This window comes from Ochotona curzoniae, unplaced genomic scaffold, assembly GCF_017591425.1.
Source record: "Ochotona curzoniae isolate NIBS_2020 unplaced genomic scaffold, NIBS_Ocur_1.0 scaffold_2453, whole genome shotgun sequence".
In the NCBI taxonomy this organism is placed as follows: domain Eukaryota; kingdom Metazoa; phylum Chordata; class Mammalia; order Lagomorpha; family Ochotonidae; genus Ochotona; species Ochotona curzoniae.
The window spans coordinates 25296315-25312910 of NW_024467094.1; the positions used below are offsets into that span (position 1 = coordinate 25296315).

Genomic DNA, 16596 nt, shown 5'->3' on the forward strand with positions numbered 1-16596 from the left:
CCCCCTCCACTTCTAGCTCTGACAACTGAAAAAGGCTTCCAGACCTATTGCAACTGTCCTGGGGTAAGGGGAGCCGGGGAGGGGGCGTGAAAGGAAGGACAAGAGCTCCTAGTTAAGAACCACTTTCCTAGAATGAGAACGAATCATAGCAACACAAAGCAAGAATGAAGAGTCCATCTCTAACGAGCACATTTCAAGATGTTTTAAGCATTTTAGGAGGATCTTTATATTTAGGCATTTTGGAATAGTTCCCTGTACAAAAGAAGTAGGCACTGCAGTAGGGCATCCATTGCCTCAGTCGCAGCATCTTCCTTTAACCTTCACTGGACTCGGTTCTTCTTTTGGAAGTCATCACGTAGAAACTTCAGTTTCTTTTGAATCTCAGTCAGCACACCAATTTTCTGTTCCAAAATGGACAATGATTGGGCAATGCAGAAGTCAACGTCGTAATTGACGCCCTCAGCTGCCTCCTGGATGTTCTGCCACCACTCGCGAGACTCCTTCTGGGTTGCTGGTTTCGCTAGGTTGGTGGGCAATGTTTCAGCGTCTTTACTCTGTTTATCCTCATCGTTCTCTATGCAAGGTGTTTTCATAAATCCGTGCCTCTGGAGGGACATGTCTGAATTCCTGATCTGTTTTTCCGACATCTGTGGAGCCTCGTGTCCCACGGGATAGAGACTACGAGGACAACACCTCATATCCAGGGTGAGCGCTTTCACCCTGTGTGCGTATCTCAGGGTGTTGAGGGTGTTCTCGCAGGAGGTCATCCCTGGGGAGATGGTGGCGATCATGCAGGTGGAGGAGTTCTGGCCTATGAAGGAGTCCCTGAGCACCTGTGTGAGTTTGCTGGCTCTGAATGGTGTGTGAGGCTTGTTCTTCCCCAAAGCCCTGATGCACTCTTTGAGAGCTAGGAGACTCTTATTAATCTCTGCCCCTTCCAGCTGTCTCTTCCGATTGGCCCTGGCTGTGTCTGCTCCCCTTTCATTCCCAGCCAAGTCAACCAAAGAGAACTTGCCATGCAGCTTCCCTCTTGACTTCAGGATGATCTGGAACACTGCGTGGCTCCTGGAGGACTGGGCATTGACTGAGGTCTGCCCTGAAGTCCGACAGCTGTTCCCCAGCTCAACCACGCTCAACACTTCCTCCACGCAGCACACCTCCCGCTCCTGCAGTCCCACCACTTGGATTTGCTGACGGCCGTCCTCCAGGACTTGCAGTTTCTTCTTCCAGTTCAACAGGTCATACACCTTGCCCCCGTAAATCTCAAAGAACGTCCCGTAGACTTTAAGGTTGAACTTCTCATAAGTGGGGTTTTTGAGCAAGAGAAAGACATCCTGTGCGACCAAGGCATAAATACCTTTGGAACAGTCCTGTGCCTTTCCAGAGAAAGCTCCTCCCATGGTGTGTGTTTTCCCGCTACCTGTCTGCCCATAGGCAAAGCAGGTGGCCATGCCCTTGCGAAAGATAGACTCCACCAGCGGCTGCGCTGTGAACTGGTACACTAGTTCATTGGAGGCAGTGTCATCAAAGGCATGGTCAAAGCAGAATATCTGGTTCTCCAGGTAGCGCGTGAGGTCCACCTTTTGCTTGGACTCGTGCACCATTACCACTTTGTCCGAGGGGATGGTGATGATATCCAGGTCTTTCATGGTGGTCTCCTGCTGGTTGAGGGGCCGCTTCCTCACGCAGACGCAGATTCGGTGGTCTTCTGGGGGCTCACAGCTGCACAGCAGGTTTTTATCCAGGCGCCTGCGGTACTCCTCGATCATGCACATGATCTCATGGTTCCGGTTTCCCTTGTTGACATCCAGGGCACGCTTAGATCGGATTTCCAGATGGAGCCGCTGACGCTGCTCCCGCTGCTTCTGCAGTTTCTCAATTTCCCTTAAGCAGGGAGACTTTTTTTGCTTCATCAAACAAGGGTGGCCGGGCACCCCTACAGCTGGGCTGTCCCCTGAGGGTGTTTCACTTTTCTTCGAGATCCTTGCGATCCACCGAGTGGCTGTGCGCTGGTCTCCAGTGGCCGAAGAAGGCACCAGGGAAGCGAGGCTCAAGGGCGTGGGTGCTTTGGGGTGTTCTGCAGAGGCTAGAGTTGGGTTCAGAAGGAAGATGGTCTCCAGCTCAACTTTCTTGCCTTTCTTGACCCCTTTCTCCACCCACTCTACCGTGACCCACGAGTTCTCCTTGTTGATCTCTGTGACCACAGCCAGATGGATTCGCTTGTCACTGCGCTGGATTGCGACTCGGAGGCCCACCTGGATCTCCTGAAGGTGTGACTTCAAGAGTTTCAAGGACGAGGGGTTCGGGGCAACAGGAAGGCAGAACTGGCTGGCCATGATGAGCGGTGGAGATTTCAGGGCTCGCCGCCAGGGGCCCTTGGGGTTGGAGGAGCAGGACCCGAGCCCCTCAGCCAGCTTGAGCGCAGGGAGCTTTGAGCGTGTTAGTGGTTTCCACCTGCCTTTGTGAGCTGAGCATGCTGGCACCCAGGCTACTGGCGTCACAAAAGGATGGGGTGAAGGCATGGTGGAGTCTAGGGCCACTATGTGAGAGACAGTAGCAAGAAAACTGTGGGCTGTGCTGGAGGAGGACGCAGTCAGTTGGAATAGAAACTGTTCGCTGCCAATGAAGGTGAGAAGTCGTGGCGTTGGGGCCTAAGCTTTGGAGACATTGCTTTTCCGCACTCTTGATTGAATTTGAGAATCGCTAAGAAGTTCCGTGAAATTTCCACTTCAGCAGGAAAAGAGGAGATAGAGTTGTTTACCGATCGCATGCCTCCCCATTAGAAATTCAACAGGACCCCCACAAAGCCTCCTTAAATCTGCTGTCTTTCTTTATTCTCCCACTCTTTTCCCAAACGTGTTTACCAGCCACGGCTTAAAATTATTCCATCTTAATGGGATTTCTCATTACAAAATCTGAAGGAGTTGAAAAGTGGCAGGTCATCCTGTAATTTGCTAATGCAGAACTGCCTTGGTACAGCATGTGAGTTTGCAATCGCGAGATGTTCATCTCTTCCCAAGATGCTGTGCCAGGTATCAAGTGTGTGTGGTTGGTCTGCAGGTACCTCCAATTCTGAAATTGGCTCAGTAATTACTATTCCAAACTTCTTCAGTAATTACACTACAGCCTCATTATCCATCATTTGGAGAAGGAAGAGAGACATTTTGCTAAAAAAGAGAATCCATCCCTCCCCACTCTAAAATGTGTGTGTGTGTGTGTGTGTGTGTGTGTGTGTGTGTGTGTGGACTTGGCGAGTGGGGTGTCCCAAAGAAGTTTTTAAGAATGAGTTAGGGTGGGAAAGGATGAGACTGTGAGAAGCAAAACTACATCTTGACAAAATTTCCACATTTTTCTATAAGATGATTTCCTTGCAAGAACCAACCAAATGAAAAACTTCCAGATGGGCCAAGACAAGGATAAAATGGCCAACTTATACACAGCTCCATTTTTTTCCATGTCAGATATCACTTTGTCGTTTGGGTTGTGAATAGAATTATTTCATTTACAGCTTCAAAATAACTTGAAGTAGTAAGGTGTCTTTTAATCTTTCCCTAGTGCCATGAAACACCATGAACATTTTTTTAAAAAAAATAAATGAGTGTTTGATAGAAAAGTACCAGTATATTTACGAAGCCTTTAATTTTGAAGAGATGGAGGTGAAGGAGTACTAGAGAAGCTTCAGAGGTATGCATGGTTCATCCCACTTGGGATGTGGAATACCTGTGCAGAGAGAGGGCTTTAGGCAATTGTATTTATGTGATTACCATTAAAAACATTGCCCAAATTAAGGTCAGTGCTGTGTTGTAGCAGGTATAGCCAGTATCATACATGCGCGCATGTTCCTATCTGAACTGCTCTACTTCCAGTCCAGTTCACTCCCAGTGTGCTTGGGAAAGCAGCAGGGAATGGCCTAAGTCCTTGCGCCCCTGCATCCATGCGGGAGACACAGAAGAAATTCCAAACTCCTGGCTTCTGAGTGGCCCAGCTCCAACCTTTGCGACCATTTGGGGAGTGAACCATTGGACAGAATATTTCTTTCTCTCTCTTACAATCTCTCTGTAACTCTACTTTTCTGATAAATTGATCAATCTTTTAAAATTTTTACCCAAATTATTAGTATTTAAATTTATGCTTAAAAGGTTTTTTTTTTAAGATTGATTTTTATTGGAAAGGCAGATATACAGAGAGGAGGAGAGACAGAGAGGAAGATCTTTTTACTGATGATTCGTTCCTCAAGTGGCTGCAGTGGCTGGAGCTGAGCCAATCTGAAGCCAGGAGCCAGGAGCTTCTTCCAGGTCTCACATGTGGGTGCAGGGTTCCAAAGCTTTGGGCTGTCCTCAACTGCTTTCCCAGGTCACAAGCAGGGAGCTGGATGGGAAGCAGGACCACAAGGGTTAGAATCAGCACCCATATGGGATCTGGTGTGTTCAAAGTGAGGACTTTAGCAGCTAGGCTATTGTGCAGGGCCCTACCCCCTTAGGTTTTAAGTGCAATTATATTTTCCCCTCCATTTGTCATCAAGTTAGATTATGGATTGGTTTTCTTTTTGTTGTTGTTTGCTTGTTTGTTTGCTTTTAATATTTCATTTCAGAAGCTTTCCACTTCAAAAACAAATGATTTGAGGTAGTGATAAGAGATACTCCTCATTGCATTGCCTCTATTAGCTTCTCTTATTGCTGTCTGTCACAATTTGACTCATGTTTTTGTCATCTTAGTTTCTCTGCATGGATTTTTATACAATATTTCAGGGATTTTTTTTTTCAGATGTCTTTAATTCAGTTTTTGATCTCTACAGTTTATTTTCACATATTACTAACCAGATAGCTAAATGAAAAGATTGATACTGACTACAATTCTGAGACCTTAGAGTGTCACAACTATGCCAAAACTGGTTATTTTCTACCTGAAATGATACTACCTTAGGCATTTTTAATGGCTTTCATGGGTTCAACATCGACACCTTCTCAGAAATGTCATGTACATCTCTCTCTGTCAGTCCTAACATGGAAAGTTCTTTACTGGCTCCCAGTATTCTTCTGTCACCATCGTGACAGCGAATCATCCAATCAAATATAATCCAATCAGGAAACTGGACCTTGGTTCTTTGTCTTCACGACTATTTCAATAAGTTCTTCCTTATTCATTGTCTGTGCTTAAGTTATTCCCTCTTATGCTGATAGAATTCAAAATCTACCATGAAGGCATATGTGGCATATGCTTATTATTTTTTATTATTAAATTTGCCATTACCTGTTTTTTAGTCTATGGTTGAGCAATAAATACTAAAGGGTTTTAAACACATGGTTGCTTTTCATATTTCTGTTTATAGTTCAGAGATTTTTATTTTTAACGTACATAAAAATCACTTGCAGAGAGGTCAGAGCTGTGGTTAAACTACCACGTGTAGTACCAGCATCCCACCTGGGGACCAGTTCAAGCCTTGGCTGTTTCATTCCTGGTACTGCTGCTAATGTATCAGGGAGAGCAGAAAAAGGTGGTCTAAACACTTGGGCCCCTGCACCCACATGGAAGACCCGGATGAAGCTGTTGGCTTCAGCTTGGTCCAGCCCTGTTTCCATGGGCATTTGTGGAGAGGAACAATACTTGGAAAGTATTCTCTCCCTCTCTCTCCTTCAAATAAATAAGTACATCTTTCTTTTTTTAAGTCACTTGCTGAGTTTGTTAAAATATAGATTACTAGAACCCAGCCTACAGTTTCTGACTCAGATGGTGCTGGTGCTGTAGGGCTGAAGCAGTGCTTTTAGATTTACTAGTTTTGCTTCGGACCGAATAGTCTCTCTCTTTTCTCGCCATTTTCTGCACCTTTTTAGTGCCTACCGCAAGTATCATTACTCCTATACTAGTTTCTTTGATCTTGTTAATATGATCAGGCAAAATAGCATTAGTGGAGGCATGCCTTAGGAGGAAGTAATACCTATTACTGGTTTAATTTGGTTGCTCAGAGTGACTCAAGATCCAACTCTGGTCTCATTTGTGAAGACAACAGGACTAGTTCTACAGAGATATTTGGGTGTTCCTCCAATGTAAAAAATCAGAAATTTTGTTTGCTGCCATGCTTCTTAGTATCTACTAATAAATACTCAAAATTCAGAAAATATCTGCCTCTTTTGATTAATGAAATTTATTTTGAGGGGCATGTCCACCTAAGAAAACACCGTAAGTCTTCACTATTGGGATAAACACAGCATTTGTTGAATGGTGCATGCCTAGATACAAGTTAAGGTATCATCTTTGCCCATAATGTGGATAGCTATTTGGAAGACAAAAAATTCCTTCAGAGACCAAAGGCACCGACAAGTTTTCTGAATGAATGTAGCAAAGCAATAAGCAAATGCAAATGCAAGCATGATGCTCATCGTGTGCTATTTCCTATGTGAAAGGACTCCTGTCCTGCAGGAGTTTACCAGTTACCTATTTTGTTCTGTGTAACTACTGAAAAAGTTCATGTCTTGGCAAATAACTGAGTGATAGTCCTTCGTTATTACAGATCTCTTTTTTCCCAAATCCTAAGTAGTATGAGACACAGCCATGAAGAAGAGAGTAGACATAAGCCTGGAAAGTGTGCTTAGTAATTTTCCCTTATTAATTGCAGATTGCATCTGTACTAGGAGCTTGGGAGTGTTGCTTCCTTGGAGAAAATATGATTAGTGGTCTGATTTTAGAGACACGTCCATCTGGTGAAATCTATCGGAAACCCACCTTTCTAACACTGTGTCAATGGACACATAGTAGTGTGGCTTGTTTAATCCCCTTGGGTGTCTGCACTCCTCTGCTGCATGGCTGTACCCTGGGGTCCATCTAGTTCTTTGGAGGCATCAGTAGATTTTCCCAAATCCCTTTGAAGAAATGGAATGCATCATCTCAAGTTAAAAACTTTTGGGGAGGCCCAGCGCGATAGCGTAGTGGTTAAGGTTCTTGCCTTGAACGTGCCAGGACCCCATATGGGTGCCGGTTCTAATCCCGGCAGTTCCACTTCCCATCCAGCTCCCTGCTTGTGGCCTGGGAAAGCAGTTGAGGATGGTCCAAAGCCTTGGGACCCTGCACCCACGTGGGAGACCCAGAAAGAAGGTCCTGGCTCCTGGCTTCAGATTGGCGCAGCTCCAGCCATTGTGGCTACTTGGGGAGTGAATCATCAGATGGAAGATCTTCCTCTCTCTCCTCCTCTCTGTAATCTGCCTTTCCAATAAAATAAATAAATCTTAAAAAAAGAAACTTTTTTTGAACAGTGGGGAGGTATCTTTCTAAGTGAATACCTTTAGAAAACAAGAGAAAATCAATTTAGAATGCAAATAACATTCTATACATTAGGACTGTTATTATTGCATTAGGACTGACAATATAGATGGAAATTTCAGACAGACTTAACCAAACTAACAAGACCTTCATTCAGCAAAGGTTAATAATTGTCTTGTTAATAGCTACCTTCCTAAAACTTACAGTGTCATTTTCAGAAATAGTTATTAAGAGAATAATATGTGTCTTTTTATACACAGAGAGATCCATTCAGAATAGAGATGATATCCCAGCTCTCTGAGTGTCAGGATCCTTATTAGACACTAAACATCTGTTTGTTAAGGTGGTAAAGCACATATGTACATTACAGGTTCAGAAGGTGGTCTAGGTTTGTGTTCTCGATCCTGGATAGATGTCTGAAATACATATATATATATACTTATATAAAGTCTGGGTTGCCAGAGTCTTTCTACACTTGCTGAATCAATCCCTAGGGGTAGGTGTCTGGGAAATTATACTACTGTATATGCACCTGAGCTGCTTCTTAGGTTGCTAGGAAGCTGGAAGGTATTGGACTGCATGCCCTCCAGGTCTCTTTCAGCTCAGAGATTTTTATGATTCTGCGGTTCAAAAAATAAAAAGATGCTCCTTTGGTACACCTGGGGCTACTGAAATACCTATTTTTAGTGTTTTGAATGTTTGGAGATACTGCTGCTTCAACAAGTGAGATACAAAGCAATTTTCCTTGGAAAGTTGTATGCGCATTTTTTAAGAAGGTCTGTTGCAAATATAATCTTTTGTTATTGTCTAACAACACAAAATATGATTGCATGATATCTAGGCATTAAGCCATGAAAAGATCTTTTTAATCACGGGAGTATATAATTTATATGCTATGTAGGAGATATATCTCCTACAGTGCTTTCAAATGGCATGTCCCATATAACATGTATTTTATAAATGTTTATGTGATTGAACTGTTGGGTAGTATCAGATAAGTATATGCTTTTTCAAAGTACCTGTATTTTTGGTTGCTCTTGCTTATTTTCTTAGTGTGTAAGATGAAAGCTACACCAACACTGAAAATTCTCAGCTTTATTATGTCTCAGTATGATCTCAGTAGGTAATATTATGGAAGCTATTTATTATTATTGTCAGGATCTGATCTCTGCCTGTCAGAGTAACATAGACTTACTATTTTACTACTGTTTTTATGTTCTTACCTGGAAACATATGAAGCAAGAAGGCTAAAATCCTAAAAAATAAGACATGATGACACAATAACTAGTTTATTCTCAGAAGAAAAATTTGTTGCTAACTAGATTAAATTAATGGTGATAAACAGTTGATTATTTTCTATTTTAGCTATGTTCACTTAGTATTGTACAAGCTCAATAATGGTGTCAGTGTGATAACTGGGATGACACTTAAAAATACTTTGTTTACGTAGTGTCATGTTTCATTTTGTTTAAAAGCTACCAAGTGTTTTGATCATGAAGTAAGTATGTGAAATTATATCTTCTTGCTTATATACAATTTGATTGTATTCTCCATTTTTAAACTTGCATATTCAGAATATGATATCCATTGTGTCAGATATTAAAATCCTTGGTACTTCAAGTATCATTATTTCTGCATTTTTAAATTTTCATTTATGAATTCTTCAATGTGAAATGTTAAAGATGAGATATATTTCTATTATTTCTAGCTTTTCTAAGTATTTTATTTGAAAGGCACAGTTAGACACACACACAGAGTCTCCATCTGCTGATTCACTCCCCAAATGGCTGCAATGGCCAGAGCTGGTGGGTGTGAAGCTAGAAGCCAGGAGTTCCTTCTGGGTCTCCCACAGGGATGCAGAGGCCCAACCATCTGGAGAGTTTTTTATGGCCTTCCCGGGCATGTTAACATGGAGGTACATTGGGAATGGACCAGACGGGGACTTGAACCAGTGCCCTTGTGGGACGCTGCAGCCTCAGGAGTGATCACAGCACAAACCCCTATTTCTGCCTCATAAATTTTAGGCTCACTGTTGTCTAGAGATTATTAATTTATGTGGGCTTACTGTAATGAGTTCAGTTGGCTTAAGTACATTAATGAAACTCTGTGGCACTCAAATATAAATGTGTGTGTGTGTGTGTGTGTGTGTGTGTGTGTGTGTGTGTGTGTGTGTGTAGCCACATCAGTTTACTCTCAGTTTTTCTGCTTTTCTTTGGACTAGGTCCTTGTCATCCAGTGTATAGCTATGTGTTTTGTCATTTGGCGGGTAGATTCCTGACCTCACTGTTTCCTAGTTTTGTGGACTCTAACAAGCTACTCGGTCTTGCTTCTCATGCTTTTCATGACTGAAACACACAAGAGCATAGCTCTTTGGAGTACGAGAGAGATGCATTTCAAAATGTGTGAAGACTACTTAGAATAGTGTCTGGTACACAAGAAGCACTTGGTATATATTGCTTTTTATTGCCATATTTTGTGCTTCCAGTATTTATTTGTTTTTATTTTACTTCTCTGCCTCTCCTGTTATATGCACAGAAGGAAGATGCAAACATTTAGTACAGTGTTTAAGATGGTGTCAACTTCTGTGTTGGCTCAGCTTTCTACTAGTGGGTATTCTGGACGATGGCAGGCGATGGCTCAAGTACCTGCTTCTGTCAACCGTGTGAGAGCACTGCATTGTGCTCCAGAATGTTGTGGGCCTTTAGGGAGTGAACCAGCTGATGAAACACCTCTCGGTATCGTTCTGCATGTCTTTTACATCCAACACATGAATAAAAGTAGCAGTGTTACTCACAGAGATAAAAGGCTGAGGTTTATAACATGAACCAGCGATTTGCCTGTGATCTTAAGAAAGCAGTGTCACTTTTCTGAAATTCCATCTTTTTGCCACACTCACGTACACACACATACAAACATTTGAACAAGTCTCACAATTGTTGTCACTTAAGTATGAGTCTTTAGATTATAAAGGAGTTAAGCATCATACAAAATGTGAAAGATTTTTGAAAAGAATATTTTGGTTTACCTGATGAGTATTAAAAATTCTTGGTTAATTTGTTAGGAAATTATGATACAGGATTGACAAGATGCATGGATTTAATGCATTATTAACAGATGCTTACGTATAGGTGAAAGTTTCAAGGAAGCTTTGAGGACGGCTTTGTGGTCATCTGACAAATGGGTAGTTTTTATTTCACTGTGCATTTGGGTCTAGGATCTGTTTTTTATTTCTCCAGGATGAGAGTGTTGGATGTCTCTGTAAGGTTTCTGTTCCATCCGTGCTGTTGTAGTGCAGTGTGTGATTATGTGCCAGTGTCAATCTACCCTTGCAGTTTTCTTCTGCACACTGTGAGGAACATCTTGTGGTCAAACTGCTAACCAAATGCTAGAGACGCATCATTAAACATTTCAAGTAAGTTACATTTTCCATTTTGTTGAGAATTTTTCCTGGAAAGAGAATATTCAGAAGTTGAAAATATGTGGAATCGTGTGACACTGTCTTAAATACTTCTGTGTTATAAAATAGGCACTTAAATTGACTTTGTTTTTCGTTATGTCAGTCAGTGGGATTATAAAAAAAGAGAAATTATAAAAAGAACTTTCTCAAATAGAATAGGAGAAAAGTTTAATTTTATTCTGAGTTATAATTACCAGTCTCATTAATTAATGGGTGAAATTATCAATCCAATAAAATGTATCCATTATACTAATTCACTCAGACCTGAAAGTACTATATTATCTATTTGATGCTTTAATGAGTTATAATTCATTTTTATTATTTCTATATGTAAAAATTAAATATTACAAGACAAAAACCTGCATTTAACATTATCCCTATTAATTACTAATCATGCAGATTCTATTAATTCAGACTACAACTTACTATTCATTTCCATCTGTGAGTGATAACATTAGCATAGTTTCTTATATGTGTAACTATTTTTCTGCTATTACTAGAGCTCATGCACATAGCTATTATTTTAAATTTCTTCTCAGTCCATTGAAGTAAACAGTGTAGATATTAATGATCATATCTTACTAATAAAAAAACCTAAAACCAATAGGAAACATTTTTGACTTGGTATTTGTAAAAATCAATGAAATGGGACAAGGGCACAGATACGTATTTGTATGTTTAACATTCTAACCTATCAGTTATATACATGCACAGAGAGAAAAACCTTTCACCCATGCGGTTCAAGAATCTCCGCAGTGAAATAGGAACTTTGGACAAGTTACTGTCTCGTTTACTGTATGATTATTTTGTATATATAAAAATACGGATGGTTGCTGATGTTTGCCATGTTGTGGCGAGGGCAATGCATAATCACAGATACTACAGTTTTATGCCAGGACTTGTCAAACACGATGCACATATCTTAAAAAGATAAAAGAAATGGGAGATGTTCGGGAGCAATAAAAAATGATCTTGACACAGCGGATGTGAGCTGTTGAGACATCTATAAACTTCAACGATAATATGTTTTGATAGGTTCTCATTTTCTGGGTTCATCGTAAAAAAATAAAAAAAAGAAAAAAGAAAAAAAAAAAGTCTGAAATCCCACACCGTTCTTACTAGTTCTCTCAGTAAAGTCAATGAAATTTTAAACTTAAGACGACCTCCTAATTCATATTGCTTATCATTTTATCATGTTTTGGAATATGCATCAAATAGTGCGTCAGTCAGATCTTTTTAGGTTTAAAATGGAAAACAAATGAAGTTTTGGAACTTCTCTGATTAATGAAACTGAGGGGTGATTGTTCATCAGAATGCATTGATGGAGTATTTGTTATGTAGCAACCACAACATTGGTCGTACCATGAAAGCTATAATCTTGCAAGTGACATGCATTTATTCCAAAAGGTGTTTGTGGGATGTATGCTTCATAGATATGTTTTTAAATTATAATATCTCTTGTAAGTAAAATGTATATAAACAAATAGACCTTGATTAACTCTGTCAGTTCTGTGGTTGGTTTAAAGAATCTTTATGAGCTGGGGTTTTGGAGGGGAGTGGGAAAAAAATCACAACCTTGATTTAAATGTTGATTTTATTAAATATTGACTCATGAAAATAGAACCAATATATACATTTGAGAAAGAGAGATGGGTTTGGAGAGAAGACTATATATATATATTTTATTAATTACATTGCATTATGTGACACAGTTTTATAGGTACTGGGATTCCCCCCACCCCTCCCCAAACTCTCCCTGCATGGTAGCTTCCTCCACTTTGTTGCATTACCACAGTTCAAGTTCAGTTGAGATTCTTCATTGCAAGCATATAACAAGCATAGAGTCCAGTATCTTATTGCCAGGATAAGTTCAACGGCTTGTTGGGGAAACCATCTCTGGTCTGAAGGTAGAGCCGGCAGAGTATCATCCCGATCAATTAAAAGCCCCAACGTAACATCAGCAACAATTTATAATATTATGGAATTAAATGACATAGTATTGAGTAACCAATATGTTAAAAAAATGCAAGTTCTTAACCACATCCTGTGACTTCTTCATTGACATTTTGATTTTAGTTTATATACAGCCCAGTTCTATACACCTTAAAATGGTTTTGGATTACTATTCAGCTGTCTCATGTCTATTTTCATCATTGTATTTAGTTTTTCATAGCGTTGAAGCGTAATTTTGCTGAACCTGGCTTTTTTTTTTTTTCGGGAAGTCTAGACTGGCTTATAACTCTAACCAGACATATGTCAACAGTTTAGGTGCAGAACAGTTTTAAGGAGGGGCGTGCAGAGAAATCTTCAATACCCTAGTGAGGAGTAACTAATCTTTGTGGAGAGAACATATATTGAAAGGCTTTCTATATCTGTCAGAAAATTTCCTTGGAAACGCTTGCATATATAAATATTTCTCCCTCTCTCTGTTTCTGTCTCTTCTCTAAACACACAAGTAATGTTATAACAACCTACATATTTTATATAAAATTGTATATAATTCTGTCGTTTATATACTAGATATTACATGCATCTATAATTCTGTTTAAATGTTTACATATCTATAATTTGTGAGACATTGCTGTCTTTAGTTGATGGGATGTATGAGGGTCAGAAATGGTAATTCTGGGGCTGGCATTGTGGTATAGCACTTTAAATCTCCTCCCACAATGTCATCCACCTCTATGGGCACCAGTTCAAGTCCCAATTGCTCCACTTCGGATCCAATTCTCTGCTGACGTGTCTGGAAAAGCAGTGGAGCACGGTACGTCTGCTTGGATCCCTGCACCACGTTGGAGACCGAAAAGAAATTCCTGATTCCTGACTTTGCACTGAACCAGCTCTGTCCATGGCACCTGTTTAAATGTATAAGGTCTCTCTCTCTCTATTTCTCTCTTCTCTCTCTCTCTCCCTCCTGCTTTTCTGCCTCTTCCCCTCTCTAACTTTGCCTGACTGTATTGTCACCAGTTTGTGGCCTAAATGCTGTCATGGTAAACTATTCTGCAATGAAAAGGTATGAGAGAAAGCAGAATATTGCATACTCTGAGATGATAATCTTGCAACAGGACAATATTTCACTGGGGTCACACAACTCTCCAAAACTGTCAGCAGCTAGCATTTCAGCATATTATAAATGAGAGAGGATTTATCAATGTGGGCTGAAACTGCGTTTTAGGTTTGGAAGTCCCGAGAAAGGATGAGACAGGACAATAGCTCTACTTGACCTTGGTTTTCATGTACCCTTGGTGGGTCCCCATAGTTTTCAGCTTTTCTGTGTTTGTAGCTAATGTGTTTCATGCATACATCCTCAGAGTGTGTTTCGAGGTTTCTGAGCAAAGCATAGCTGAAGAATGCATTCACTGGTCCCCGAAATGTGTTCTCTCTGTGTGCAACTGTTTCAGCTCTCACAGCTTGTATCCAGCTCTCATGTTCAAGTTTGAAGTGTAACTCTGTATAGAGTTAAGGGTACAGAATATTCTCTGATGATGCCCGGATTTTGATTTTTCTCTCTCCTGAATTTGTAAACAAAACCTTCTCTCTTGGCTTAGAAATTCTTAGAGTAACTATCTGGCTAAAAGGAAATGATTCAAAGTGTTGGAGAAATATTGGCCAGATTTGAGAGTGCTTTGGATTCGAAGTGGCAACCATGTGCCAAAACCGGAAAGAACATACACATTCCTTCTGCTTCTGCTCATTTGCATGTTAATTACAGTTTGTGTGGCTGCGAGTCAAAGTTGTTTGGGAAAAGTAATGCGGCTTTTGTTTAGCACTTTGTGTAGTTGCTCACTTTGCTATGACAAGATTTTATGTATGTATATGCGTATTTTTATATAGCATATGGTACTACATATGTTATAGATAATTTATAAATGTGATGCACAATATGTAAAGATATATAGACTGAACTAATTTGTATATGCATTTTTGATATATATATATAACATACATAAAGAATTTCGTGTTTTGTAGCTCCAAAACTTATTTAAGAAGATTCTACATAATTCTCTCTACAGCTAGGTTAAATGGGAGCATTTCAGTTTTGATATACCTTCTGTGCATTAATAAGATGACACAATGAGTCGTTTGATAAAACAGTATCAAGAATCTAAAAAAAAATTCTACTAAACAAGTTTATCCTGTTAAACTTTTAAGCCCAACAGTGCTTCTCTGTTTATGAAATCTACATGTATTAGTTCCTATTTGAATTCAACCACAGTTCAAGAGTCAAAGATCAGGCAGATGTTTCCAAGCCAGATTCCATCTCAGAGCTGTTGAACCAGAAGCAGAGCTGTGCCAGGCCTGACCATACGTCTGTTTAGTAATCACTGGGCTAGCTCAGTTAATCTTCACTACAGTTATGTACGGCAGCCTGTGGTATTTCTGGTTCTAAAGTGAAACCCAGGAAAATTAAATTTTATGACCAAGGTTGCAGACAGCTAATCATTGTTCCAGGCCTTGAAGATCTTTTTATTCCAAATCTAATTCCCTTAGGTAACATTTTACTGTTATTCTACAACTAGAGGTCACTCCCTTAGGAATTCATGCCCATCTTAGCTTTAGTCAAATTATTTAGTAACAGCACAGAAAACAATCAGTCCTTAGGAGATCAAAGAATTTCCCAAAATAAACTGAACAATTTTCAAATTATTTCTAACAACTATATATTAAGCAATAAAAGAAATTACTTTCTTGTATTTCCCTCCTTTGTGTTGGTATATTTTCTCAGAAAAATCATCTCATACTTAGTGCAGGGTAGTAAACTGCAGCTTGCAATGACTCAAAACCTTGCCCATGTGGAAATAGGACTGGAAATCCATTACTAGTGTTGTACTCTTCAAATGCAATTCAAGTTTGACAAACATCAGACAATTTAGCCAGGCACTTGTGATCATTATTTCCTCGGAGTGCTTTTTTGTTAGCTCATCATAATGTTATTATTCTAAAACACTGGGAAGAATTAATGATTTCCTTCTGGTAAATAGCTTTGGGTTAAAATGTCACACAGACATTAACCATTGCCTATATCTTGTGGGAAAGATGAAACTCCACAAATTGTTGTCTTTTAAATGCCAGTGCTTTTGAAATTTCATTTGCTTTGTGGCTTCCAAAAAGTATGTTGCCATTTTTATCAGAATCTCAAATAAAATTGATGTTTTCTCTGTAAAATAAGCAAATTCTCATTCTCTTATGAAAACATGAATAGAATCCATCAGCAGTTCGGTTTCCTTTGGCTTATGCAACATAATGGTTTGCAGTTGCCAAAGGATTAGAGGAGATTTTGTTTACCCAGGAAATATCAACTAAGTAAAGTTTCCTGTTTGCATGAACTGCTTTTTTGTCTTTATTATTATAAACAAGCATGCACTGGGAAAGTCTAAACTTCTGGATTTAAATTGCATGGGGAAAGATATTCATGTTCCCCCACTGTCTTATCAAAATGAGCCAAATTTTTTGACCTTTGAATAACACATAAATTAGAGGAATTAAACAAAAGACCACTTCCTCAAAAGCAACCCCTTCTTAGCTACATTAAGTCTTGTTTATAATTAAATGAATCAAAATAAAATATCAAGTATTTCTTCTCTTGAGTTTGCTTATGGACAACTGAAAAAACTCAAGGAATGGGAATTTCTATACTCTTTCTTTTGACTTATGATTCTAAAAATATATTAAGTACTTCTCATTTCAATCTCAAATATTTATAGATATTTATGTGAGATAATGTTATATGAAAACCACACCATATGATTATTATGTTAACAAAATTAACACTGTTTACTATCAATGATTAAGCAGTTGTTGAAATTTTGCTGTGTAGGTTAATGCTTTCTATTTGAGTTGTTCTAACTATTATGCAAAGTAATTACACATTACATTTCTCTAAG

At 39.5% G+C, this 16596-nt stretch overlaps 1 protein-coding gene and 1 long non-coding RNA gene across 2 annotated transcripts in view; one reads left to right on the plus strand and one right to left on the minus strand.

The window, feature by feature from the left end:
• Positions 1 to 209: 209 nt before the first annotated feature.
• Positions 210 to 2336, minus strand: KIF2B (kinesin family member 2B). Its single transcript, XM_041001056.1, has one exon. The coding sequence runs from the start codon at positions 2334 to 2336 to the stop codon at positions 321 to 323; it is 2016 nt and encodes a 671-aa protein (XP_040856990.1). The 3' UTR covers positions 210 to 320.
• A 157-nt stretch (positions 2337 to 2493) lies between these two features.
• Positions 2494 to 16596, plus strand: part of LOC121169728 — a 64138-nt gene continuing 50035 nt past the window's right edge. Inside the window, exon 1 of the long non-coding RNA XR_005885909.1 lies at positions 2494 to 2628. This is a non-coding gene — a long non-coding RNA (uncharacterized LOC121169728). The remainder of the gene's footprint in view (positions 2629 to 16596) is intronic.

Coding starts and splice junctions, on each gene's coding strand:
- KIF2B (XM_041001056.1), bottom strand. CDS start 2,336: ATGGCCAGCCAGTTCTGCCTTCCTGTTGCCCCGAACCCCTCGTCCTTG.